This window comes from Lissotriton helveticus, chromosome 3_1, assembly GCF_964261635.1.
Source record: "Lissotriton helveticus chromosome 3_1, aLisHel1.1, whole genome shotgun sequence".
NCBI classification, from domain to species: domain Eukaryota; kingdom Metazoa; phylum Chordata; class Amphibia; order Caudata; family Salamandridae; genus Lissotriton; species Lissotriton helveticus.
In genome coordinates this window covers 804,066,273-804,092,618 of record NC_136061.1, presented here as the reverse complement: position 1 = coordinate 804,092,618, position 26,346 = coordinate 804,066,273, and the positions used below count along the sequence as shown (strand labels likewise).

General features: G+C 43.6%; 1 protein-coding gene across 3 annotated transcripts in view; it reads left to right on the top strand.

The window, feature by feature from the left end:
• ABCC8 (ATP binding cassette subfamily C member 8) overlaps nucleotides 1-26,346 on the top strand; it is a 1,340,683-nt gene that overhangs the window by 399,425 nt on the left and 914,912 nt on the right. For all 3 annotated transcript variants that reach the window (XM_078681060.1, XM_078681061.1, XM_078681059.1), the window contains one exon: nucleotides 20,645-20,800. In XM_078681060.1, coding sequence (XP_078537186.1) covers nucleotides 20,645-20,800 — 156 coding nt within the window. The remainder of the gene's footprint in view (nucleotides 1-20,644; nucleotides 20,801-26,346) is intronic.

Here is a 26,346-nt window from a genome sequence, read left to right as displayed (position 1 = left end):
ACAAGCTGATGAAAGGAAATGGAACTGCACCAAATGTAGGAATAAGTGAAAAAACGTGGCTGGATTATATAGATAAATTGTACAACCCCAAAACAGGACCACAAACATACGAAGAAGAAAGTATAGACGAAGTAATAGGACTGGCATCAGAGCTAGAATCAACCGGATCCAAAACGGAGGGAGTGAAAGCCCAAACTAGCTGGGAAGCAAACGAACAGACACCATTGACAACAGTGAAGCAAACAAAATTCCTGATAAAAAAACTAAAATCCGAAGGTGCTGCAGGACCAAACGGACTGCCAAATGCCCTGTTTAAACGTGATCCGGAAATCTGGGCCAAGTACCTCACCCCCTCTTCAATCAATTATTCTGTGACAACAAGATGCCAAGGTCTTGGAGTGGTAACCTCCTTCATCCAATTTATAAGAACGGTAGCAGAACGGAACCGGGTAACTACAGGTTAATTGCCCTTATCGATGTAGAGGCCAAACTTTTTGCATCATGTATCTTACGACACCTGCAAGAATGGACAGAGGATAACACCATCATCCCAAAATTCCAAATGGGCTTTAGACGAGGCATGGGTACCATCTCAAACTTATCAGCATTAACAATCCTGATGGAGAAAGCAGAAAGGAAAAAGGGAGTACTAATGGCCTGTTACATCGACCTAAAATCTGCTTTCGATAGAGTGCCACGAGATCACATGTGGAAGAAACCTAAAGCCTGGGGACTCCCACAACCACTGATTGAAGCTATAACATCATTATACAGTGAAACATGGGCTACCGTCAAGTTGGGAGACGGAAGAAGAGTATCGTCAAAAATAAATATAACAAATGGATTAAAGCAAGGCTGCGTACTCTCACCATGTTTATTTAACTTATACTTAGCAGATTTAAATAACTATCTACAAAAAGTAAATGGACACCCGCCAAAATTGGCGAATGAGCCAATCCAATTTCTGCAATATGCAGATGATATCGTGGTGTTGAGCCAAACCGCGATAGGGCTGCAAAGGACCATAAATAAACTAATAGACTACCTGGATGAACAAGGCTTGGAACTAAACAAATCAAAAACCAAGGTGGTAAGACTGGTGGGCAAGAGGACAAGAAAAAACAAATGGTATGCAAAAAAGTCACAAATAGAGGAAACAAGCGCTTATAAATGCCTGGGCATCAAATTGGCAAGAAATTTGTCCCTGGTAGACCAGAAAAGGGAGATCACAGCGAAAGCCCAATCATTAATCTTTGCCTTCAAACAACTGTACAAGAAATTGGAATGCCCTTCTTATGGTCATCTCTTAAAAATAATGGCAGCACAATTGCTCCCAACCTTATCGTACGGATTGGAAACATGGCATGGCCAAGAAACTGAGATCCTAAACACATTACAAATCAGGGTCTACAAATCAGTATTCAATCTCTTTAAAGGTTCCTCGCCTGCACAGATACGGTTGGAATTCGGGCTCCAGAACCAAGAATTCCAAAGGAAAGCAATCTTGGTAAAATTATGCTGGAAATTCAGAGCAGCAGAAATTGGATCTTTGAATAACCTATGCTGGACCGAAATAAAATTACAATATGAGCAAAGAAACCCAAATACCTGGGGTGATCACTTGCGAATCGCCCTGGAGGTACTAGAATTGGAAGAAGTATGGAACAGCAAGTTGGAAAGATCCTCTTTCAACAAAGTCTGTAATAACAGGGCAAAGGTTTCATCATTTATTGAAGATAAAAGGAGATTGGTTAAACGTCGCCATGCATGGGTCGTAATAAACTCATATTTAAGCCTAAAACCACAACCCTACTTAATAGCACATTTTCGATTGTCATTAAAAAGGAGGTTTAAGGCTTTTAGACTTGGTGATTACAATTCGAAGGACCTGGTCCCCTCCTGGAAAAATAAACAGCAAACAAAGGCATGTTGTTTATGCGGGTACCACACAGAGTCCTTAAGCCACCTATTGTGCGTTTGTACATCAGTAAACGCTGAAAGAAGGACCTTGTTGAAATCTGTCTTTATTGGCTTAAACATTCGTACCTGTAGACACGCGGTAACAAGTTGGATGGGCGCTTCATCGAACATTTTAACATGTCGAGGGGTAAAATTCATGACATTAGTAGAAAGCTGGGAAAGATTAAAGGCTAGGAAAAGAAAATACCCCTTTTTACAGAAAGTGTAAATATTTTAACGGACTTGAAAAACGCTTCGCTTTTAATTTTTATAATAAATAATTGTATATGCTTTATGGTTATGATAAACCAAATAAAGTTATTTTTGACTGACTGATAGCAGCTTTAGAGGTGGCGAAAGCCTTGTGCCATAGTTGGTCTCATCCTTTAGTTGAAAGAGTCATCAAGAGATCTAATTTCATAGCTAACTCAATTGATGTTTTTGGTCTTTCAGAGTTAGGAGTAGAGAAGAGTTCTTATATAAGGGAGGCTTTCAAGTTAGAGTCAGGAGGAATATTATCCAAAGGAGTGAGGGGTGGAAATGGAATTACATTGGGTGGAAAATTTGTATTTGATAAAAATACTTGGAGTACTTGTGATAGTTGGGAATATTGGGATAGGCAAGAGTAAGGTAAATCATAACTTTCTTGTATAATGTTAAAAGGTATAACAGAATTATGAGAAACAAGTTGATGAACATAGATAATGTTCTTCTCTTTCCAGTGTTTGAAGTATCAAGATTTATGTAGAAGCCTATTACATTTATTGTACCAGATAGAGGCAAGGAAAGCTTGATGAAAATTGGAACCATTAGTAAACTGAATGTAACAGGTGTTGTGAGTATTTTAAAATAGGGTGCTTAGCTATAAAGGTGCAATTGGACATAAAACAGGTGTCATAAAAAGAGAATTCATGTAGTAGAGAGTGTGTTCAAAATTGATCGAAGATGATATCGGTTCATCGTAATACTGTTTGTTTAATGCATAAGCTTGTCTGATCAAAAAAGCAGTGTGATAAATTGTAAAATGAGGGAGGGCTACTGATACTTGAGGGTGAGGAGTCTTGCATCCACATGAGGGAAGCACCCATTGAGCTCTTTGGTCTTAACTCAGAGGAGTATACACAAAAGTTTAGAAGCATACACAAGGGGGCAACAAAGACATATGTAGACTTTGAAGATGCCTCTGTAAAGTCACTGGAAGGATGGATTAAGAGTATAAGGTAGATACTTATGACGGGCTTTACAATTTAGTGGTAAAAGAACACACACTTACTAATTGTACCTCATAGAAGGTACAACACCAGGTAAACTCTAAGATATCTAGCCCTAGAGAGCTGGGGAAAATAGCTGATGAGTGGGTACACACTAGGGTGTCACAAAGCTCCTAAGGTGGCCAACTCAAAAAGGTGGGACAGACTCCACCCCAGGGAAAAGATGGGGTCAAGTTTAAAAAGCCAGAGAAGCCCAAAGAGACCCCGAAAGATGCCCAAGATGGGGAGTCAAGAGCCACATCCCAATCACAGGGGAGGGGGTATCAGGGAAAGAACTGTGACCCAACAAAGACTGGGGTGTGCTATGACTGTAGGCAGCCAGAGCACTAGAAGGGTAATCCTATATGCATGAAGAAATAACCCACTGGTGATGATTCCAATGGTATTGCCAGTGTAGGGATGGGGGTGGAAGTTGTCCCAAGGGGTTGCAAGGGTTATATTGAATCCACACTAGTTTCCCTGTGTGGGGAGGAAATTGAACCTTTGGCTCATTGGCCCGCCAGTATGATAAAGTATAGACACACTGAAGTTGTGGCCTTGAGAAATACAGGTGCCAGCATTACCATTGTTATGGTCAAGCTGGTTTCCCTAAGTAAGATCATCCCTGATGAAGTGTATCAAATAGTCCCCTCTGACAATGCAATAAAGTCAAATCCCATAGCTGTGGTAAACTTTGAGTTGGAAGGGGTTACTGGCCCTAAGAAGGTAGCTGTGTCTCTTGCCATCCCAGGGAAGTATCTACTGGGCAATGCCTTAGAAACATCTGCATGGACAGAAGTGGAAAAAAAGACTCATGCAGAAATGCGGGGTCTCCCGGAGTGGGTTTGTGTCTCCACTAGAGCACAGAAGGCCTAAAGGGAGAGTCAGGAGTAGTGGAACCTGAAAGTAAGCCCCAAATCCCTAGTACCAAGAGGGGTGGTAGGAAGTCTGGAAAGGCAAGGCCACGTCCATAAGTCAACAGGACCAGAAGCAGCCTAACCCTCAGGAGGAAGGCCTGGTCTCTGAGCAGGATGGTGCTCATTTGAAAGATTTGCCTGACCTGGCATAACGGCATGGAGCAGGTACTCCCTACAGAGAGGACTTAAGCTAGGGACAAAATACTGGTCCCACTATTGAGGGTCTGGGACAGTTGGCTGTCAAACAGGAGGAAAGTGATATCAGTGGTATCCCTACATTATAATGGAATGAGGGAATTCTGCACAATGAGGCAAAACTAGCTACATACCAGGAGCTACCAGAGCAGTGGTGGTCCCCCAATAGTACAGAAAACTCCTCCTTAACCTTGCTATGACGTCCCCTTAGCTAAACATCTGGGGCATACCAAAACCTGGGACAGGTTGGTCAGCCATTTTTACTGGCCTCAGATGTCAAAAAAGCTAAAGGAGTTCTGTTGCTCCTGTGTTATGTGCCAGGCCAAAGGCAAAGTAGATACCACTACCAGTGGTGGGGTCTCCCTTTGAGAGGGTAGGGATTGATATTGTTGGTACCCTAGATCCATCTACTGCCTCTGGGCATAGGGTTATCCTGGTGGTAGTGAGCCATGCCACCAGGTATCCAGAAGACATTCCCCTAGTCACTGTCCCTGCAGTGGCTAAAACCCTACCAGAGTTGGGTTTCCTAAGGAGGTCCTTTCACATTGGGGCACACACTTTATGTCAACCTATCTGAAAGCAATGTGGGATGAATGTATAGTGACTTATAGGTTCACTACACCTTATCATCCCCAAGTAAATGGCCTTGTTGAATGATTTAACAAGACCATGAATGGCATGATTATGGGTTTAGCTGAGAAACTCAGAAGGAGATGGGATATTCTCCTGCCATGCCTACTGTTTGCATACAGGGAGTTACCCAGAAAGGAGTTTGTTTCAGAACTTTTGAACTCATCTTTAGGCACCCTGTAGGGGGCCCTTTAAATTTGGTCAGAGAAGGCTGTGAGAAACCGTTCAAAGAGACCAAACAGGATATATTGGACTATGTACTAGGCTGACAGGCAGAAGAGAGTGACAGAGATAGTTTACAGAGGACTTACCTGTACTCCATCTCAGGTCTTTGCCGATGCCCATAACCTAATGAGGAAAGAGAAAACAAACTTTTGTTTTTGGAGGAAATGGAGGAAGAAAATAATATATAAGACAGGCAGCAAGAGACACAAAATGGGAAAGCGTTAGCGAGGGAGGATGTGTAAAATTGAGGAAAAGAGACAGGAGGAAGCCATGAGAAATGGAGAAGACATCAAAGAGAGAAACTCTGGGAGGCTTGCAGGGGGTGGGTGGGGTCTATAATGCTGTTATTGTGACCAGAGAGATACCCAACCGAAGGAGGGGACCGAATGAGTCTGGTGTGGTGCGAGAGGGACCAGAGAGGGAAAATGCCACGGGAGATTCCAGCAGTCCAGGCAGACTACTACTACTAGAGTTGCTGAAAGATCTGCGGGCTACGCGAGCTACCCCGCCACATTCCAGGAGGAGCATGGATCACCCAGGTTCATAAGCACATGCTTAATTGGCTACGGGAGGGACATATTTAGAAACGTGAAAGTACAAAACCTGTCTCTTGACCATTATTACTCCCAGAGCTTATGCGCGAAAGAGGCTCCATTTCTATTGAGTTATAAATGATTCAACAGCATGAATACTAATGCTTTGAGGGTTTTGTTTCTTCTCTTGTCTTTCCATTTCATTTCATTTATTTTCAATTATTATTTTCTTTTCTCATATGAAGAAGTGCCACAGACCTATCCAGTCTAGAGAGAGAAAAAAGGGACTGAATAAATGGAAATATAAATACAGGAAAAAAATGTAATAAAAGGGGCGAAGGAGTTCAAAAGGAAATCCAGTGAAGATACAAGTGCATGTAGAAAAACCCAGGGTAAGATTATCCATATCAAAGGGGCAGACTTGAAAATAGATAAGATTCAGTCTCAGCGACAAGAGAGAAGGAAATAAAATGCAACAAAAGGGAATTAAAAGGGCTATGACTTTTAGTCACTTACCTGTGGTTTTTCTAATTCTGAGGGTACCGGCAGGGAGATGAGTTGAAGAGGCCTAAATAGAGGATGAGGAAAAGGAGCTACAATTTGGTAAAATAAAGAAGCTGTGACCCTAACCCCAGAAAAAACCTTCTTAATACCCATAATAGAGACCATTGGCATCCATGAATGTTTGGACATTGTTAAATTGTGTATAAATGAAATGAACACCTAATCCTTCAGCTACAAATAAAACATGTGGAGCTGAATTTGAAGCCAAGTGACATAGGCCGTCACTCCAGGACGGCTTACTACATGAAAAAATCATACAGGAATCTGGAGGGAAGCCAGGAGCTTCTCAAGTACTGGTATGGTCAGAATCTATCCATGCAGGTATAACTGGAAGGACAACTAGTATGGATTTAAGAGCCTCTGGCTCCCATAGCCCTCCAGGACAAATTGACTGGTCCTTACCCAATCTTGGAAAAGAAGGGGGAAGTCACGTACTTGGTGGATTTAGGTATCCCAAGAAGCCGTTGTAGAGTGATACCTGTGAATATGCTCAAGTTACATTATGACAGAGCAGATAACACTATACCCGTGGTGACAGATGATGGAGATGGAGAGGAGATCAAACCTCTCCCAGACCTACTGACATCTAATGTCAAAGATGCCTCGGTGGATGGAGTAGCCCTCTCTTCCACTTTGACCAAGTGACAGAAAAAAGACTGCTAGACTCTGCTCGGTCGATTTGCTGGACTGTTTTCCTTGACCACAGGCTTGACAACATGCTGCTCCCATGATGTGGACACAGGTGAAAAATTACGTGTCAAAAAAATGATATACAGGTTGTCAGACCAGGTTAAAGCCATCATTAAAGCTAAGGTTGCAAAGATGCTAGAGTTGGGGGTGATTGAGCCCTCTGACAGTCCTTGGGCCAGCCCAGTGGTGCTGGTGCCCAAACTAAACCCCAAGGGGGGAAAACAGATTTAAGATTCTTTTTGGAATACAGAGGCCTAAATACAATCACTGAGCCTGATGCCTACCCCATACCAAGAGCTGGTGAGCTCATAGACTGGTTGGGGGCTTCAGAATATCTGAGCACCTTTGACCAGACTTCAGGATATTGGCAGATAGCCCTCACCCACGAAGCCAAAGAGAGAACTGTTGTTTAAACCCCTAAAGGAGACTTTCAGTTTAAAGTGATGCCCTTTGGATTGAAAAATGCACCTGCCACCTTCCAAAAATTCCTGAGCAGAGTACTTTCATGCTTGGAAAGCTTTAGTGCAGCATATCTGAATGATATTACTGTCTTTAACACTGCCTGGGAGTATCACTTGGGCCACCTGAAGGAAGTGCTTCAAGCCCTTAAACAGGCTGGGCTGACTATCAAGGCAAGTATGGGCCTGATAGGACAAGGGTCTGTAGTGTACCTGGGCCACCAAGTAGGTGGAAGCCAGGCACATCCTCTGCAACCTAAATTCCAGACAGTTCTGGCCTGGTAAGCTCCTAAGGCACAGACCCAAGTCAGAGCCTTTCTTGGCCTGACTGGGCACTACAGAAGATTTGTAAATGGGTATAGTACTAATGTAGCACCCTTGACTGAGCTAACCTCCAAGAAACAGCCAGGAAAGATGATATGGACTGACCAGTGCTAAAAGGCCTTGGACACCCTTAAAGCTATGTGCTCAACATCTGTCCTGAAGGCACCTGACTTTAGTAAGTAGTTTTTTGTCTGGAAAGATGCTTAAGAACATAGGATGCAGCCTTTATTAGCAGGCGACTCCTCCCCAGACTCCTTCCCAGAGAGCAGCGTTGGAGTGCCATTGAGAGAAAAGCCTATGCTGTGGTTTGGTCCCCAAAGAAGCTGAGACCCTCCCCATTTCGTACTCACTTCACAGTTCAAACTGATCACAGGCCCCTAAGTTAGTTGATACAGATGAGAAGATAAACCCAAATTGTTGAGTTGGTCCATTTCCCTATAGGATAAAGCATTTAGAGCGGAACACAGACCTGGCGCTGACCATAACAATGTAGATGGCCTTTCCAGGTTCTTCCACTTAGATGATGAGAACTACCAGGATAAGGGTTAGTTGCTCATCACCTTTAATCTGGAGGGGGGCTCTTTTTGCCTGTTTGGACGGATGCTGATGGTTTTTCAACTCCAAGAGTTTATTGAGGCTAACCAGGCCTCAGTTTCAGTATTCTTGCTCCTGCAAAGTGTATGTTGAATTGGCTATACCAAATTGCCAAGTGCTGGCATACTTATAAGTTCCTTGTATAAGGTATCCAGGGCATGTAAGGCAGAGTGTCCACCCAGGTCTGCAGCACTGTTTGTGCCACCCTGAGTGTGACAAAGGACAAAATGGTTCCCAGCCTGCCACTGTAGATTGGAAGGGCAGTGTTTACACTGCTAGTGTAACTCTACCATGTAAAACCAATGGCAAAGCCACCACTCTCTTAAACCCTGTATGTAAGTGTCCCCTGAGGTAGGCCTATAGAGCCCTAAGGCGAAGAGCTATGTATGGTTAAGTATGACATATAGTGTATATGTGTCTTAACAGCAAAACTGGCTGACTACTGAATGAGACTAACTAACTGGGTACTGCAAGGTATCAAAGTTATCGTGGCATTGAACCCAACTTGGTACCCAGGTCACGTTTAATGTCACAATTAAAGCTCTGTAACCTTTAGAAAGTTGCCACTCTGTGCCCAGCTATTCCAGTAGCCTTATAAAGGCTCCAGCACACCGACCACTTTATGACCACCTGGGAGACATGTGAACGACTCCCAGGCTAAGGAACAAAGGCAGTTGCGCAGACTGAGATGTTACCTCCTTGCCCATGAAGGCTACTTGGATGCTAGCCTCAAAGGCGAGCTTCAAAGGAGAAGCTGCCTTTGAAGGGCCACCTGTGACAACACTCCAGAGCAGGATGCCATTTTTTCCTGCAGAAAAGTGGGAGACCGAGAGGGAAAACCAGTCTCTAAACAGGTTTCTCCATGGGCGTGTAGCCCTTAGGTAGCCACACTTCTAGGGTGGGCTACCAAGCTCCAGACAATCAAGCAGAGCTCCTGAAATTTTGAGAGTGGCTACAATAGTGCACTCTGGGATATCCAGATACCACTCACTGCAGGAAATACATTACCAGAAGGGAGGGACCCAGTAGACCATTGGCTAGTTACTGCATGGTCCCCTCAGGGCACTTTCCTGGGATACATATGAACACCTGGCACCCTGCTCACCAGATAACATTGGATTTGAGGAAAGGACTGAAGAAAAATTGTCTTGCTACCCTTGAAACTGCATGAATAAAGGCTGCACCGTGGGAAGGACTGCACATGCTAAATCTTGGGCTAGTACAGTTTGGACTGTGCCTGCTGCTCCAGACCCAAAGAAAAGTTGATTCCCTACTTCGAACAAAGCAGTGACTCCAATGATCAATTGGTTGATCCTCTGGAACCGGCCCCAGGGACACAAGAGCTGAAGAACCCCAAACCAGCAATTTGGGACCCCATCACTGCACCTCAATCCGATCATCATTAAGCATCTTTTCACCTGTATCCTCAGCATCAGGACCACTCTATTAAAGTCTACGGTGGTTGTCCTGTAAAGTTTGGAACTTGTCGAAAAAATGCTCTGGTGACCTAAAAACTATCCAAAGTACCCTCTCTGGCCTCATAGATCTCCATCCTGAAGGATCTGGTTGCCCAAGTGGGGCAGAAGTTGCTCAACATTCCAAAAGTTTACAAACTTTTAGCCGACCAATTCTTGTTTGCTGTTGCATTTACAAGCATTTATATCTTCAAAAATCTGTAAATCTGTAACATTCTGGTGGATTATCAAGGGCTCTAAAAATTAATAAAACTACAACTTATATTTATACATTGTTGTTGTGTCTCTTTCTTGCTGTGTGAATTTCTTATTTCATTATTTGGTGCTGTTAAATGCTTTACATAAAATTCCTTTATCAAGCCATGCTGCTCGAGTCCACATGAGCAAAGGTGATACAAACGAGCCTGACTAGATCCAAGACAGTTTTTGTTAGTGTGTTACACGATAAGGACCCACAGCCATATCATATAATACACTCAAATCCTCACAGTTTTGAGCTGAAACCTGTTATGTGCACCTTTTAAAACAAGGTCAGATGCTGTGTCAGCTTAAAAGGGGCTCCAAACAGGATGCACAGTACACTTATGGACATGCATTTGCACACATGTAGATTGAGAGATGAAGACTGTTGTTTGTCTCAACTTGCAACTGTGTACAGTTAGGCTGCGGCAGATTCGGCCCAGTCTAAATTATAATAAAACAATTTGGACTAAGGGGAACCTTCAAATGCCTGTTCGGTATAGGAAATGAATGTGTTATATATTTTTTAACTTTGTGTACTTCACAATTTTTTTTTAATGAAATCTTAAGACTGGAACATGGTACCAATGTCAAAATCAGTAGCATGTGCTTATTTCCCTGGACCTAAAATCCATATGTGAGGTCAGAATTACATTATATTAGTTCGAATTACATTACATGAGTCCCTTAATAAAGTTTATGAAAAATCGGATTTACCCTCAGCCAACCCTAGGCATTCTTTGAGCTGCTTGACTGAGATAAGTAATTACTGTGCTACAGAGGCTGACAGGTCAAAGACCCTAGTTTGCATAAGGCCCATCGCAGGAGGATTAAGAATCTTCTGTTGGAGGAATGGGATGGGTTTACAATTTACAAAAAAATCACAAGTAACTGTACAATAATTAAAAGGAAGAAAGTTCCTGGCAATGACAAGGGAACATTCCCATGCTTCTTTGTCTACTACCTAGCAACAGGCCCATTTGACAATTTTTGGAGGGAAGTGGCAGGCCCCGGTGGGTAGGGATCAATTCAAAGTTATATTTTCTGATTTTGAAAGGAGCTGCCATTTTAAATTTGACCCAGTGTGCTGACAAGAGTTGGACATGAAGCTGGATGGTTCACTTAGTGTCATGTAGATATGGAGGAATGATGCAGCACTTTTAGATTGAGTAAATGCCTCATCAATATCAAATAAAAAATCCCCACCTCTCTTCTTAGGTCTCCTCACAGACAGGGAAAGCAGAAAAAGAGCCTTGAAGATACAGAAAAGGCCAGTGCGAGTTTGATTTGAGGTTGCATGCATTTCTGAATTATGTGTTTGACCTTTAAGATGACTCCCCAAAGCACATGATACTAACTCCATGACTCTCCCAGAGGCTCAGTGAGGGGAGGATTAACCGAGGACCCTAAAAAAGGCGGCCGTGTGGGCAGCTGTGGAGGACGGATATGATGCTTCTAACATTGTACACTTGAATTGTTTACATGGACAAATTATGCATTGTTCTCCTGTGATTTTGGATGTGGTTGAGAGTTATAGATGTGCAGAGGTGAGATAAAAACACAGCAGCGCACCTTGCCCAAGAGAGTCTCCTGAGGGAAACCTAAAATGCTCCATCGACTGTAAGCATTGTTTACTAAGTTGGCTTAAAATATTATGGCTCATGAAAAAGCCCAACAACCCTCCTCAGAAGTGTTATATTAAGGAGCTGAAACTAGTTGCATCCTACACACAGAACATCAGAAAATAAATGTCCAAAAATGTCATATATCAGCATTTGAAAAAACAAGGAAATATCTACAGATGCAATTTTGTAGTCACAAAACAGCAGTTTTTTAGTTCTTGAATTTGGAAAACTGGAATCTGTCATCGAGGCAGGAATGTTGTTCAGTCACTCCTTTGTTAACATCCTATAGTTTCTGATTGGAATGACTTGTTAGATGCTTTTCGAAGTGACCCCGACTCTGACTTGTAGTCACTACCATTTTGCACATCATTACATTCCCGTCGAGGGAGCAAGACAGTGTCCATCCCATGAGAGCAGACACAAAGTCATCCACACACCAAAGAATCTGTGATAGACGATCTGAAGTAGGCCTTATGTTGTCTGTTGGTTTTCTGTTTTCTTCTTCATTTTCTATCCCATGTTTACAATGCATCTAATGCCTTTTGACACTGTATAAATGACATCTGCTTCAACTGTACTGCTACAAGAATGGCTTTTTTGATGTATCACTTAAAGTGGCTATTTCTATTTGTATCGTCCTAAAATTAATTAAATATATTGGAAAAAAGTCATTATTTTCAGTTTTTCCTTGGCAAAATGACTCCTCCTGAGATTCAGAATGTAGTAAGAATGTGGTTCCCTTGCACGCTATGTCACTGGACTCAAGCTACCCAAGCTACCCTAGCTGATGAGGGATGATACCCCGAAACTGGTTGTTTTCTGTTCCAGGGAGCACCTGGCCTGGTGGTTTGGGCTGGGCTGTTCCCAGAGGGAGCGGGGTCAAGACTAATTTGAATGCGGCTGAGTCCAAACTGGGGTGGAATAGTGAGCAAACAAACAACTAATTTAGCCCAGATCTGTGACAGGGGGATAGTGTTTGACAATGGTCAGCATTCCATTCGTCATCTTTTTTTGTTGCTCTAGTAAGAAAGGAACACACCACCTGGGCATTCTTTCCAAAGTCCTTACTAAATGGTCTTAAATGAATATAATCCTCCTTGATTACAGAGATTATTAATGCCTCATCATAGTAGGAATACCAACTGCAGAAAATAGCCATTATGTCCCTACTGTCTCAGATGGTCAGTTACAGTAAATCTGCACAAGTGGTGAACTGCCTTTTAACATCTATTTGAAGCCATTAAATGAATTATTGGAAGAACAGGGGGATTGTTTTCATATCTATGCCAATTACAGCTGGGAGCTACCTTAAATGACTGGAGAGTTTGTGTTGGGTTCACAAGCCCTTTCCATCTTAGTAGCGATGACTCAAGTTTGGGTGCATGCAAGCTGGCATTTGATTAATGTCGCTAACACAAGGAGATGATGGACGGAGTGCTGAAACTTGTCAAACACTCATCCCAGTCACAGATCTGGGTTGAATCTATCATCATTCTTTAGCTGGTGAGTGTTTGAAAAGTTTCAGCACTCCGTCCATCATCTCTTTGTGTTTGCTTTGTTCACCCTAAGTTGGCAGGGTATTCCCAGACGTGGGTCCCTTGCTCATTTGGCCACTGGATTCAAGCTAGCCTGGTTGAAGAGGGCTGTTAGCCCGAAACCGGTCCCAGGATGCTTGCTTCTGGTCCAGGAAAGACATGGCTTGGCAGTTCGGGCTGGACTGTTCCCATGAGGCACAGGGTCAAGACTGATTGGATATAGCTGTGTCTGAACTGGGGTAGCAAAGTGAGCTAAAGAATGATGATGGATTCAACCCAGATCTGTGACTGGGGGTGAGTGTTTCAAAAGTTTCAGCACTCTGTCCATCATCTTTTTGTGTTTGCTTTGTTTGCCCTAATTTGGCAGGGTATGTCCAGACGTGGGTCCTTTGCTCACTTTGCCACTGGAGTCAAGCTAGCCTGGCTGAAGAGGGCTGTTAGCCCGAAACCGGTCCCACAATGCTTGTTTCCGGTCCAGGGAAGACATGGCTTGGCAATTCGGGCTGGACTGTTCCCATGAGGCACAGTGTCAAGACCGATTTGCATATAGCTGTGTCTGAACTGGGGTGGAAAGTGAGCTAAAGAATGATGATGGATTTAACCCAAATCTGCAACTGGGGGTAAGTGTTTGAAAAGTTTCAGCACTTCGTTCATCATCTCTTTTTGTTTGCTTTGTTTGCCCTAGTTGGCAGGGTATGCCCAGACGTGGGTTCCTTGCTCACTTTGCCACTGGAGTCAAGCTAGCCTGGTTGAAGAGGGCTGTTAGCCCAAAACCGGTCCCAGGATGCTTGTTTCCGGTCCAGGAAAGAAATGGCTTGGCAGTTCGGGCTGGACTGTTCCCATCAGGCACACGGTCAAGACTGATTTGCATATAGCTGTGTCTGAACTGGAGTGACAAAGTGAGCTAAAGAATGATGATGGATTCAACCCAGATCTGCGACTGGGGGTGAGTGTTTGAAAAGTTTCAGCACTCCATCCATCATCTCTTTGTGTTTGCTTTTGATTATTATCACCGACACTGAGTTGATGTTGGCTGCAATTAGAACAATCATAAAAAAAAAATAAAGATTTCCATCAGAAGCAGGGAAATCTTTGATATGGTTAAAACTCAGTGGGTGATCTTTGATGACTTCACCGACATTTAAGTCGAAGAAATCGAGCTCCCCACATTCAGCTGTTACCATATCAGTTTGTTGTCTACACTTTGCCTTTATCTATCAGAAGACTTCAGAGCCACTATTGTGAGGGTCACTGTAGTTATATAGGACAATTACTGCAGTGCTTTGTTTCTTGAACTGCCAAAAAGATCCTGTCCTGCCTACAAAGAGTCCAAAATGTTGCCAACCAGTGTCAGAACCCCATTCAGAGAGTCACGGGGCACACAGGGGCTCCAAGGCCCAACTGTGGTTGCTGAGGCCTTATACTCCTGATGCCCCAGGGTCCGATCTGCTATGGATCTTGAGCAACTGGGCCAAGTACCCCTTCTGCCCTTGACTCCCAGTGGAAGCTGTGGACGGAGCAATCAAAGGCTGTCTCTGGGAGGGAAGTGTAGATAAATGTAAGTAAGAGGCCATACTCAATAGTACCCCTTTGACTCTTAGGAATTAGTCAAAAGTTTCTATGGTGCTGCAGCACCTTTGACAGCAAATTCCCTTTAGCCCACAGGCTCAGTTCAGGTCTTACTCGCTCCTGCAGCATAGAAGCATTCTCCAGGACAGTGGGTGCTCGCAAGTTTTAATCCTGATTGGAGAAGTGGGGCTCTTCATGGCACATGTAGCAGTACCTGGCCAGTGCAGGCTCACTCTCCTTAATGGGATGGTGTTTTCCCCAGCGATCTGAACAGTTTTGAGCTCATGAAGACTCGATAAGTCAATTTCTCTCTAGCGGGGTGGAATTCGATACTTCTGCTCCCTACGGGAGTCCAGCCAGGGTCAGACATCTTCTTTGGCATCCCCTTGGTTCTCGGGGGCCAGTCATGGCAGGTCTCGTTGGGCCAACTTGACCTACTGGCAATAGACTCATTCCATTCCAGCCCAAAATCCATGGCAAGTTAGCAATGGCAGCAGCTCCTAGCATACAGTGTTGCTGGGTATGTCAGGACACAACGCAGACTCCTCCGTTGCAGTCACCCACACGAGGGAGGCCGTTTCAGGCACACCGGGTCGCCACTTAGGCATTCATGTGTCCTGGCATACTGGTCACTCAATTATTTCAATGGTGGCCCCCTCTGGCATTCATGGTCACTGGTATGAGGTTGTACAGGTGCAGTACTCCTCACACAGGGCTTGTTGCATGGTTCATTCTACAGCAGCCCTCTCCTGGCATACAGGTGTTGACAAAAACAATCCTGCACCTGGCTGTGCCCAATCAGTGCACAGCTTAATCCTCACTCTTCTTACAGGGAATCCCCACAATAGAGCTCGCTATTGGGCCTCGCTCCCTCAAACCCTCTCCTCTTCCTCAGAGGGCACACTCGTATTGGCATGCAGGCAGACACTGGTGCTTCAGGGCAAGTAATTTTGGTTTTCCCTGAGTAATGTAGCAAGGAGACTTGTAGGCCTGGATCCCCAGTCTTGGTCAGAGGCAGTAATCTTGCATTGCTTCCCCTCTTGACACAGCTGGCCTGCCTGCTTGCAGATGCCATATTTTGAGGTCTCAACCTCCCCTTCTGATGCGACTTCACCAACATCTGGTCCAAGAAATCTGTGGGACTTAATTTTAACTTGCTACTTTTGAAATCTACATTTCTCCTTTTCTTCTTCCCTCCTGAAATGTCTGTCACGGCAGGCAAGACCCTGAGGCTGATTTACCCACAACGCAATTCATGGGAGCGACCAGAGTTCACACCTGGATGTCAGCCAGAGTTATATGTACATCGAAAATCTGATAGTCCTACTCTTTATGATTCCCTTATCAATCGCATCTCCCTTTCTGAGATATGTCCAGGACCCTTCCATGTGACCTATCAGTGAATCAAAGAGAAACCTTGTGAAGTATAGAGGTAGAGTCTCTTCCTTCAGTGTGTCCCAACCAGCTCAGAGGAATCCAGCAATACACAAATCTGTTTCTCTCCTCATTAAGTTTTCACCAGCCAAGTGTGGTCTCCCCAAAATAGAACCAAGGGTCCTCCATGTAATGCATCATTATAAGATCACTTGCACACAGTGTATTTTCCCAGCACACTCACTGTCCAGTGCTGTTACCTCCATGCATTGTGCCACCACAGTCTCTCATACATTCAGCACACACATTCAGTCTGCGTGCACTGTTCAGTACTGTAGCCTTTCTGTATTGTACTAGAATGTCCTATTTACAATGACACACTCTGCCAGCGCACACACTCAGCATGTGCATGCTGCACAAGACTTCACCCTTCCTATATTGTACTTCAAGCAAGCACACATACTCCCTGTACATGCTTCCATTGAGTACGCACAGCACAGCATGACATCTTTATGCCATATATTCCTCGCAGGCATACATCCATTCAGTACATGCACTAATCCCACATGTACTACACAGAACTGCTCTATCCTTGTACTATACCCTTCCAAGGCACATATACATCTAGCTCAGAGTCATTACTCCTGACTGTGCAGCACTCCACATCCCCTTGATGTAGGCCAAGGGTGAGTTAAGCACTCAGCAGCAGCGGAATGTTTAAAAAAGGTGAGTGAGCCTGTAGGCCTAACTCCAGTGATACAGGGTAATAAGGACCTGTTCATTACTACTAATCACTACATGTTATGCTGCCACCACCGTGCTTGTGCTGTTTTACCCTTGGTGAAGGCAGTAGCCTTCCACCACAATGAGAGTAGCACTTTATGCACCCCTCCCAGTCCAACAAGGCGACAATCCATAAGACAGGAATATGTCATTTCGCACACAAATGATCCATGTTTAGCTAAAACAAAAACTCAGCATTAGGGATCCAGACAACAGTACAGATTGCCACTCAGAGAAGGGGTACATGTCTTTACCCATGCAGAGGACTTTTCCGTCCCTACAACCAGGCATTGGCATCTCTTAAGTAGTGCAACTCTTATCTTGAAAGACTTTAATGTCTCTCAGAGGTTGAGAGAATAGAGCTTCCCACTCCCATGCTGATCCATAGGATCATTTGCCAAAAAGGGCTGTCACACTAGAAGACAACAAATTAACCCATAGGTCCCCAATAATTCCCGTGGACTCTTAGGTAAAGTCTTATTCGAGGTTCTCTAGGTAAAGTGAACTAATCTACTCCAAGTTGAGTGCTGTCCCTCTGAAGCTTCGATGTGTTAGAGAAATTGAAGAGCAGGCTAACTACACTTCTTTAGTAGTGCATGACATTGTTATTGATCCAATCTGTTCCAGCACCTGGCCTTCTTTAGGTTATAACATGAATGGTTTAGACTTGACTTGGGGCCACATTATGAAGCAGGGTTAGACCTGCTTCCATGGGCCTGTTGGAGGCGGTTGGACCGCTGCAGACTCAGAATTGGTCAGTCCGACCTCCGGATTATGATGCATGCATTGTGCCTTTCTCCGATTGCTGAGATGGGGGTCGGAAAAAAGCAGAAGCCATAGAGCTTTACAGGGAGTTCCGACCACCGCCTGGATTACAATGTTCATTTCCTAAGAGCCAATTGTGTCTGTCCAATCGGCTGCCTTGACTCATCGAAAACAAAGGATTTGGGGTGCATACTCAGCCAAATCAGCTTCTCCCTGACAGTCTCTGGGGTAGATCCCTTTCTCCGGATCCCTCCTACACTGCGGCAGCTGAACTCCGAAGACTTCAACCCTGTTAGTGCCGGAATGCAGTAAGTCCATAGGTGGCACGTATCCCCATTGACAGGACTGTGCACAGATCACCACATACCAGCAATGTGGTACATGCAGCACTAGGCATATCTCCACATATGTCATGCATGTGTGTACACCTCACATGTTTCCTGTGAGTTTGTCCGCACTTGCAGCAACATATTTAGTGGTATGTGCACTGCCGTAGGTGAGACCGCCACGGTTGCATCATAATACGGCAGGGGAACTTTCCCGGCCTTGGCGGTCGAATTGGATTGCAGCCGCGGCAGTTGGACGGTCAGTCTGACCTGCATCATAATGAGGCCCTTCATCCTAATCTGAGCCCTGACCTCCTCGCTGTCCTCTTGGCCGTGCCAATTAAATCGATCCTGCTGTTTTACCTTTATTGTCCCTTTACCTTCTTTGCACTGTGCACTTTTTTCACAGACCCAGGATGACACTGTGGCATCAAACTAATGGAAAAAGTGTGTTTTGAAGCTGAAATACTATGGTTGGGCGCCATTCAGCCGGGCTAGTGTGACGTACTAGCTAATAGTTGTGTCATTTTAAGAGGTGTGCACTTTAAAGAATATATTGAAACAATTTGGTACTGTCATGCTCAAAATCAATCCTCCTGGGACAATGAAATATATTTGACAGACAGTGTTTACAAGTAATGGGGCTGAGGAATATAGTTGTATTAATTTGTTTAAGCAGCCTTTGGGGGAATCGGATTTCCCTCTCACTGTTCGATCAATCCCGTGTGCATTTTAAAAACATTTTTTCAATTTGATCTTTTGCATTGTTTACAATTCACAGTGATGTTTCCTGTGGTATAGCTGAAACTAGGAGGGCACAACTTACTAAGCTAGAGCCTGAACTTCTTCGTTTTTATTTTAATATGAAAGGGAACGTTTACCCATTCAGGATCATTACTAGATTTCCCAGGGCAAGTCTCTTTATGTGTCTACAGTTTGTGCAGGATTCCACTCATCTACTTGTTATTGGTCCTACTCCATTCGGAGTAGAAGGTTTTTAGATTGAAAAGTATGTTTGTTAACAGACAGATTATAACAGTTACAGAATCCATTTGACCTTAGAGTCATCAATCACAATGGTCCGTTGTATCCTTTGTGATTAGGTACACGTAGTGGTGTATCCGTGCAGGAATGGGTTTATATTGACCATATATTGCTTGAGGAGTTGTCCGTTTAGTACCTGCCTGCCCTGAAACGTTTTAGGCTGAGGACAACTCGAGATTGATCTAAGGTCTTTCTTTGCGTTTTATGACGACCGTGACATATCTACTTTGAGCGACATCTTAATAGGGAGCTCAAGGAAATTACGTCTACAACAAATACACTTACATAGTGATACAGAAGAGGGATTTGATTTCATATCCTGTCGTTAGGAAGAAAGGATACTCAGTGGGACAGACACATGGATTGAGGAGCACTGAAGAAGTCCTTCAAAAGGACGAATCGCTTTGGCTACTGAGAAGAATAATAAGAAAATAAAGATTGGGGGAATATACATCTGTGTGAATTATCATTGAATGAACGGACTGTTTGCTGTGTGTGCGGACCAAAATATTTGTGTAAATGTCTGTTGTGGAAGGGTTTTTTCACAACAAAGGGAACTAAAAGGGTCTGGTTCTCTTTGGTCAACGCACCAAATGTGATTATATTTCCCAGCAGCTAAATAAGTGTGGTTCCTTTGTGTAAATCATAAGTTAAGAAAGTAAGCCTACCTCCTTAGCCAACACCCTACTCTCCAATCAGCCTCTTAAGAAACATTAGAAGATCGCCACTTATTTTCTGAACAAATTAAGCATTGCTCATACTGAAAGTAAACAGCACTCACACACTTTTTTTGCAAAGGTACTTTTGTTTTTAGCAACCCTCTTAGCTGTACTTTGTCACTACAATATCCTTTATAGTACGCTTTTTTTTAAGGATCTTTACGTTCACCGACTAAAGCAATTTAGATTTCTGTTTAAAGCATTAATTGCGACACAACTACCTTGGCATCATATAGAGAGCATGAGAAGGGGCACTTAAAAAATGGTTCCCAGAACAGTGAGAAAATGTATCCTGTAGGTGATCTCCTCAGATAGTAGGGCTTGTAGCATAACATTTGAGTAGCTAGTCAGGGACACCTAATAACTGTTAACAGAGTGTTTTTTGGTAAGAAGCCTATTAAAATGAAACACTATGTTTTAAACAATATCTGTCTTTCACTAATTGAATTCCGATACAAAAATTGTCATAGCTCATCAGTAAAAAAATAAAAATGTTTTTTAATTGCTGAAGAGATGCAATATGCTGGTAGTGGAAGGTTTGAGTGTCAAACGCTGCCCACCCAAAAAAATATTTAAAAATATAAGGGTGAAAGTGGGCCAATGATTCTACCTCCCATCCGGTAGAATGACAGGTAAAAAATACTCCCATCCCTCTCCCCCAAAACTTGGTATTTGCAAATTTACTGCACATGATTTGACGTAATGCCCATCAATGTTTTCAATGGAATCTGTTCTCATGTATCTCCAGGCCACACCACTATATGCAAGGATTAATTTTATTATCAGCCAAGACTAGTGTGATTTTTCTTTCTGAAAACGGAGCATTTCATGAATGTTGGTTATTTTTCAGACAAAAATCTACAATAAGATAATGCTACTATCAACCTCCAACATGTCAATGGGAGAAATGACTGCTGGTCAGATCTGTAACTTAGTTGCCATAGACACAAATCAGTTGATGTGGTTCTTCTTCCTCTGCCCCAATCTTTGGGCAATGCCTGTACAGGTAAGGATATCTGATATTTTCCTATTTCTAACTATTAATTAACTGAAATGCCTGACCCCTGTGCTCACACTAGTGGTATGTCCATACGTTTCAGTCAATGAACCAATGATTCGATTTTACGTAATAACCAAGAATTTTACTCTTCCCGGACGTATCAGGATGTTTGTGCCTCAATAACCTAACTGAAGACATGTTGATTGGGTCAAATGAAAAAAACCTTCCTTTTTTCTAATTCTTTTGCTATGGCAATTCACTCTTATGAGGTTCATTTCAAGTTCAAGTGTTAGGGCTGATCTCTGACTGTAAACCATCATTAGTCTTGCTGCAATGAGGGTAGGATACTCTCCCCCTTCCTCAGTCAAGGCAAACACGTAATGCAAGTATGAAGTAACCTAGTATTCATCTGCTGGTGAGAACTTATGCAGCTTCCAAGAATTTTGGGCTAAATGTATCAATACTGGGAAAAGCGATTACCTAATTGCGAGTCTCAGTAAATCGCAAATAGGTAATCTCTATTCCTAATGTACAAAACACATAAATCGACCCACCTCATGAATATTCATGAGGTGGGTCGCAATCTACAACCCATTAGGAATCGCTAAAATCACAGGGATGGTGGCCTGATGAGGTCAGCGTCCACCATGTCTGTGATTGATTGTAAATAAAGCGATAATAATTTTCTTTAAATGAAGCCCATTTTTAGGTTGTGTATAAAAAAGAAAAATTTTAAGTTTTATTTTTATTTTTTAAGATTAGGCAATGGCCAGTGAGACCACTGCATGCTATTAAAATTTTTTGGCGCCCACATTCACAAACGGCAAGGGGGCCCTTGGGAACCCTTTTTCATTTGCGAATAGGTTATCACCTAATTGAAGTAAGTAGCTGGCAAGATGCTAATGTGTAGCGACCGCAATTTGGTCACTAAACATTCTCACATACTGCTGCGATGCGTTATTAGGAAGGGACGCCCTAAACATGTCCCTTCCTAATACCGAAGAGGTATGTATCCCCAATCCCAAATTGTGATTCAGTGACATGCTACTGAATCGCAATTTGGGAATGATATAAACCAACATGCATTTTTCTGGTTGCAAACGGCTTGATTCTGCACATCGGGCTGTTTGCGAGCCGAAAAATGCTTAGTACATCTGGCCCAAGGTCTTTTAGTAGTGAGATAACATGTGTATCCATCAACTTTCAAAGTAAGAGTACGTTTTTATTCTTCCTCGGCATGACTGCATTATTTAACAGGTCATTGCCAGCCTGCACTACTGTGGTGATATGCAGAGACCATTTGAAATATGTGTTGTTTTCGGAATACACATTTATGGCGGATGAGTCACAGTGCCTGAGTCTCACTCCCGCCAGTATCTACCTTTTAAGATGAGGCTGCTGTGATGCAGCTAGGGTAAGGGTCACTGGCCTAGTTACATGTGAACATATGTGCACATGCCTGTGAACATGTGTGCAGGCTGCACATGAGAGACTACAGTCGTGTGTAGCCCGGTAGCTGCACACAAGTAACCAGTCTGTGGTAGCTTTAAATTGCTAATTTGACCTCTCAAAATACTCTTTAACTCTCTGTAACCTTCCTTTTAAATAATAATAAGTCACCCCTATGGTAGACCCGAAATCCTGATAGGACAGGGTGCATTGCCTTTAAAAGGTAAGACATGTGATTTTGTATATCTGATCAACACTACAGTGTACTCCTGGAAGCGGTTATTCGGAACTGCAGGGCCACCCCCTCCTTTATACGCCTCTGCTGCTGATAGCCTTGTGTTTGTGGTTTCCTATGGGGCGGGAGAGGGTGTGGTGCACCTGTTGCAATGCTTGCACTAGCAATGAATGGAGGATCTATTTTCAAATGGGGTATTATGCAGCTGGGGCCAGGTGTGGCCACCATGGTCCACCATACAGCACTGGAAATGTTTTATTACTTCCATGTGCAGCATACCATATGTGAGCGGCTGGGCTGTGATTTGGCAGTACCTCCTGCATGCCCACTTCAACATATATGCAAAGTGATGCCTGCTGCATCCTGTGACAAAGGTGTTGCTAAGAGTATCACAAAGGCAAGAATGGCAACAGGCCATTGAGTTGTAAATAAGCGACAAACAGTAGACTTACTGTTTGTCTGTTATCAAGATGGAGTCACTAAACAGCCACCATAGGCTGATTCACTTCAAATATGTCAGCAGGGTGTACTACACCCCTTTCCGCATGTTCCGCTATGGTTTCCGTGACAGCCATTGCTGTCATAGGTGCACTGCTGCTGAGGCGGACTTCACACATGGGATGTGGTACTGTCCAGGTGAGGTGTAAAGCAGTTATGGGATAATGTATTTCAGTCCCTTCATGAGATAAGGGGGGGCATATTGAGCCTACACCCCTGCTGGCTTTCTTGGGTAATGATAAAGTGATTTCAAAGGCTAATAGGAGGTTGGTGGCACTTGGCCTTCTGCTGACAAGGCGTAGGACTGCTATTTGCTGGGCAAAGGAGCCCCTCTCCATGTCAAAGGAGTGGCATGTTAACATGATATACTGCAATACTATGTCAGATGTCTATAGTGACCTATCGCCGCTTAGGGGCAGACCACACAACATCTGGAGGCCATATCAAGCACACTTGGTTTGTGTGTCATTGGATATGGCGGTGGGTTCCTCCAAGGGGCTGGCATCAGAGTAGAGTGTGGCACAATATTTGTATTTTGGAAGGTTGTGTGGGCCCATGGGGGCAGCTTGAGTGTCCTTGACAGCTGTACCAAGTGTGTTGGAGGGGGAATATGTGTGTGCTGTGGTGGTGCCTAAGACTGACGTCGGAGATAGGATTATTTCTGCTTTTGATGTGGGATAGCCTAAGGGGGAGAAGATGGTTCATTCGAACTGTGCCCTGTGATGTTTTTTTATAGGCTTTATATATTCAACCTTGAGTGCAGTGTTCTGTTCTCATTCTTTTGTGCCATATATATGCAGGGATTGGCAATGCTATAATTTGTTCTGGTTTTGAAAAATGAAAATGAAAATGAAAGCGTTAAAAAAAAAAGTAGGACGTGTGTATTTACGTGTCACTGTTATAAGGCCTATCTCTCCCATTGACTAACACTGAGTTACCTCATTATATTTCATAAATGCTAACTTTGGATTGGGAGCAGGTACAGATATACTGTTTCACTCAAATTAGTTGTCATTTAAAATCCTCTTTAATGGTCAGAGCCTAATTTTAAGTTACAATTCTGAAAATGCATGCTTTTTAGAAAGTTGGCATTGTTGTGTCTCAGCCATCTATGTCTCCTGCCAGTGTCCTGGGTCACATGACTGTGAATAGCTGTGCTGTTGGCATTTGTGTATTGCTTTCAGACAGTAGTACAAAGGGGGCTTAAGTGTGGACAGGATGGGCCATCCTGGCAGGATGAGTAGGGAAGGGCTGTTCTCACACCCACTTACACTTCAAAGGGCTTTGCCTGCTGCACACACAAAGACACATGACATCAGCCCTGCCCATCCTGTTGTCACCCCCAGACACTGTGGAGCTTTGACAAGGGAAAACGTTTCAGAAACAGATATGAAGATAGGGAGCACAGCCACACAAAGGCTGACACCCATCAGAGCACTCCAGGACCTCTGGAAGTTACAGAAGAGGGACTATCTTGCTGCCAGAGGACTGCCCTGTTGCTTGAGTGACTGCCTTGCTGTTTGAAAAGGAAGACTGGGCATGCTTGCCTTCATCCTAGGCTAACCAATGTGACTGCAAGGTTCAGTAGGCTGACCTCCTATATAAGCTACAGGCACACAAAAAGCTTCAGAGGCCTCCCTGCAACTGCCCAGCTGACCTCTGGAACTGGACCTGCCTGGACCTGTAACTGAACCAGCCTGAGCCCTGCTGGCCTATGCTGTAGTAAGTTCCCGCTCCCCGAAAGGTGCCTCCCAGGTACTGGACCCTTGGATGGCATCAGAGAGTACTCCTCTGAAAGAGGAGACAATCCTGAAGTTTGAGCTCCCCGTGACCACAAACGGGCCCAATAACGCCAAGACCCTGCTTCTTGTGATGACCGGCAACACGAAGCTCCAGTGAGACCTACACTTTGTGTCACCAGCAGCTGCTAGCGACGACCTACAGCGCGTGTCCCACACTTTCTACTAGAGCAGCGATGGCACGCGATGCTTACCAATGCAAAGCTACAGCAATGACCATCCTCAACATCTGACTGGTTTTGCTTTACAGTGTCGACCTACCATGACAACCAATATGTTTGTGCTACAGCAATGACCGTCTATGATATTCATCCTCCTCCCATGTGTATGGAACTCTTTGCACCAGACTTGAAAAAGCTAAATTTGAATGACTTTTTTTTCGTTTTGGTATCATTGTATTTTTTTTAATGTTCTCTTTTTTTCAAAATTGATTTCAAATGTTTCTTGTGTTATGTTTTCACTTTATTACTGTGTGTTCTCCATAAATTCTTTACACATTAATTCTACGTTAAACCTGGCTACTTTGTGCCAAGCTACCAGATGGTGAAGTACAGATTAATTTAGAGACTTTTTGTGATTCACCCTGATAGGGATTGTGGTTGTTGCCTGAGTGGGGCTTTACACCCCTAAGCCAATAACCCAGTTTCTTACACACCTCTACTTTGTAGTCTCCACTGTTCTGCAATTTGACCAGAGGCCATTTTTTCTGCAGGTCTTTCAAGCCAACAATCGGATGTTGCAAGGTGAAGTTTTCCCCGCCATTCAGGCAGCCTCATAATTCCCAGTGGGCACATAGGATTTTGCCCACAGACCACATCATCTCGTCTCAGTCCTGTCCTCATCACTGTGATCTGCTGATAGTGCTGACCCTGCAGCATGCTCCCCAGAACTGTACTCACCTGTACCAAGCTTGGCTAGGAGAGGAAGCCACTAAACACAGCGTGACAACCAATGCTTTTATAGGCACAATGAGAATGGACCTCAAGGAATGCTCAGTTTTACAAGAAGAAGCGATTGGTGCAATACAGCGATAAAGTGATTTGGATATGATGCTACAATTTTTGCCACTTGAGAAGTTGCTATTAGGACCATTGTCTCCTGGGCCTGCAGTCTGTATCTTAGCCGCTACACCATACTTTGGGGAGAGGATGTAGCTTAACAACTAGAGCAGTCGACCTCGAAGCTGGGGAACTGGGTTTGATTCTCCGCAACAGCGCTCAACATCCTGTGATTCTGGGCAAATCACTTAATCTCCCTGTGCCTAACAAAAATTAATGTGTGCATCTCTTTTAAAACTTGTGCTCATGTAAAGCACTCTGATAACCGATTTCTCGGGTTTAGTTCGGGCTATAAAAAACTCTACATAATAAAAAAAAATAAAAAGATACTTCCTCTGATATGTATGACATCTCTGAGTATATTGCAGAATGTCAGATGAATGGCAATGGAATAATGAAATAGTCTACATATTGAGTTTATGTAGAAAGATCCTAATCACACATGTGAGAATCTTAAAGAATATGAAGGGATTTAGGCTGGTCCGATAAAGACCATTTACAAATAAGTAAATT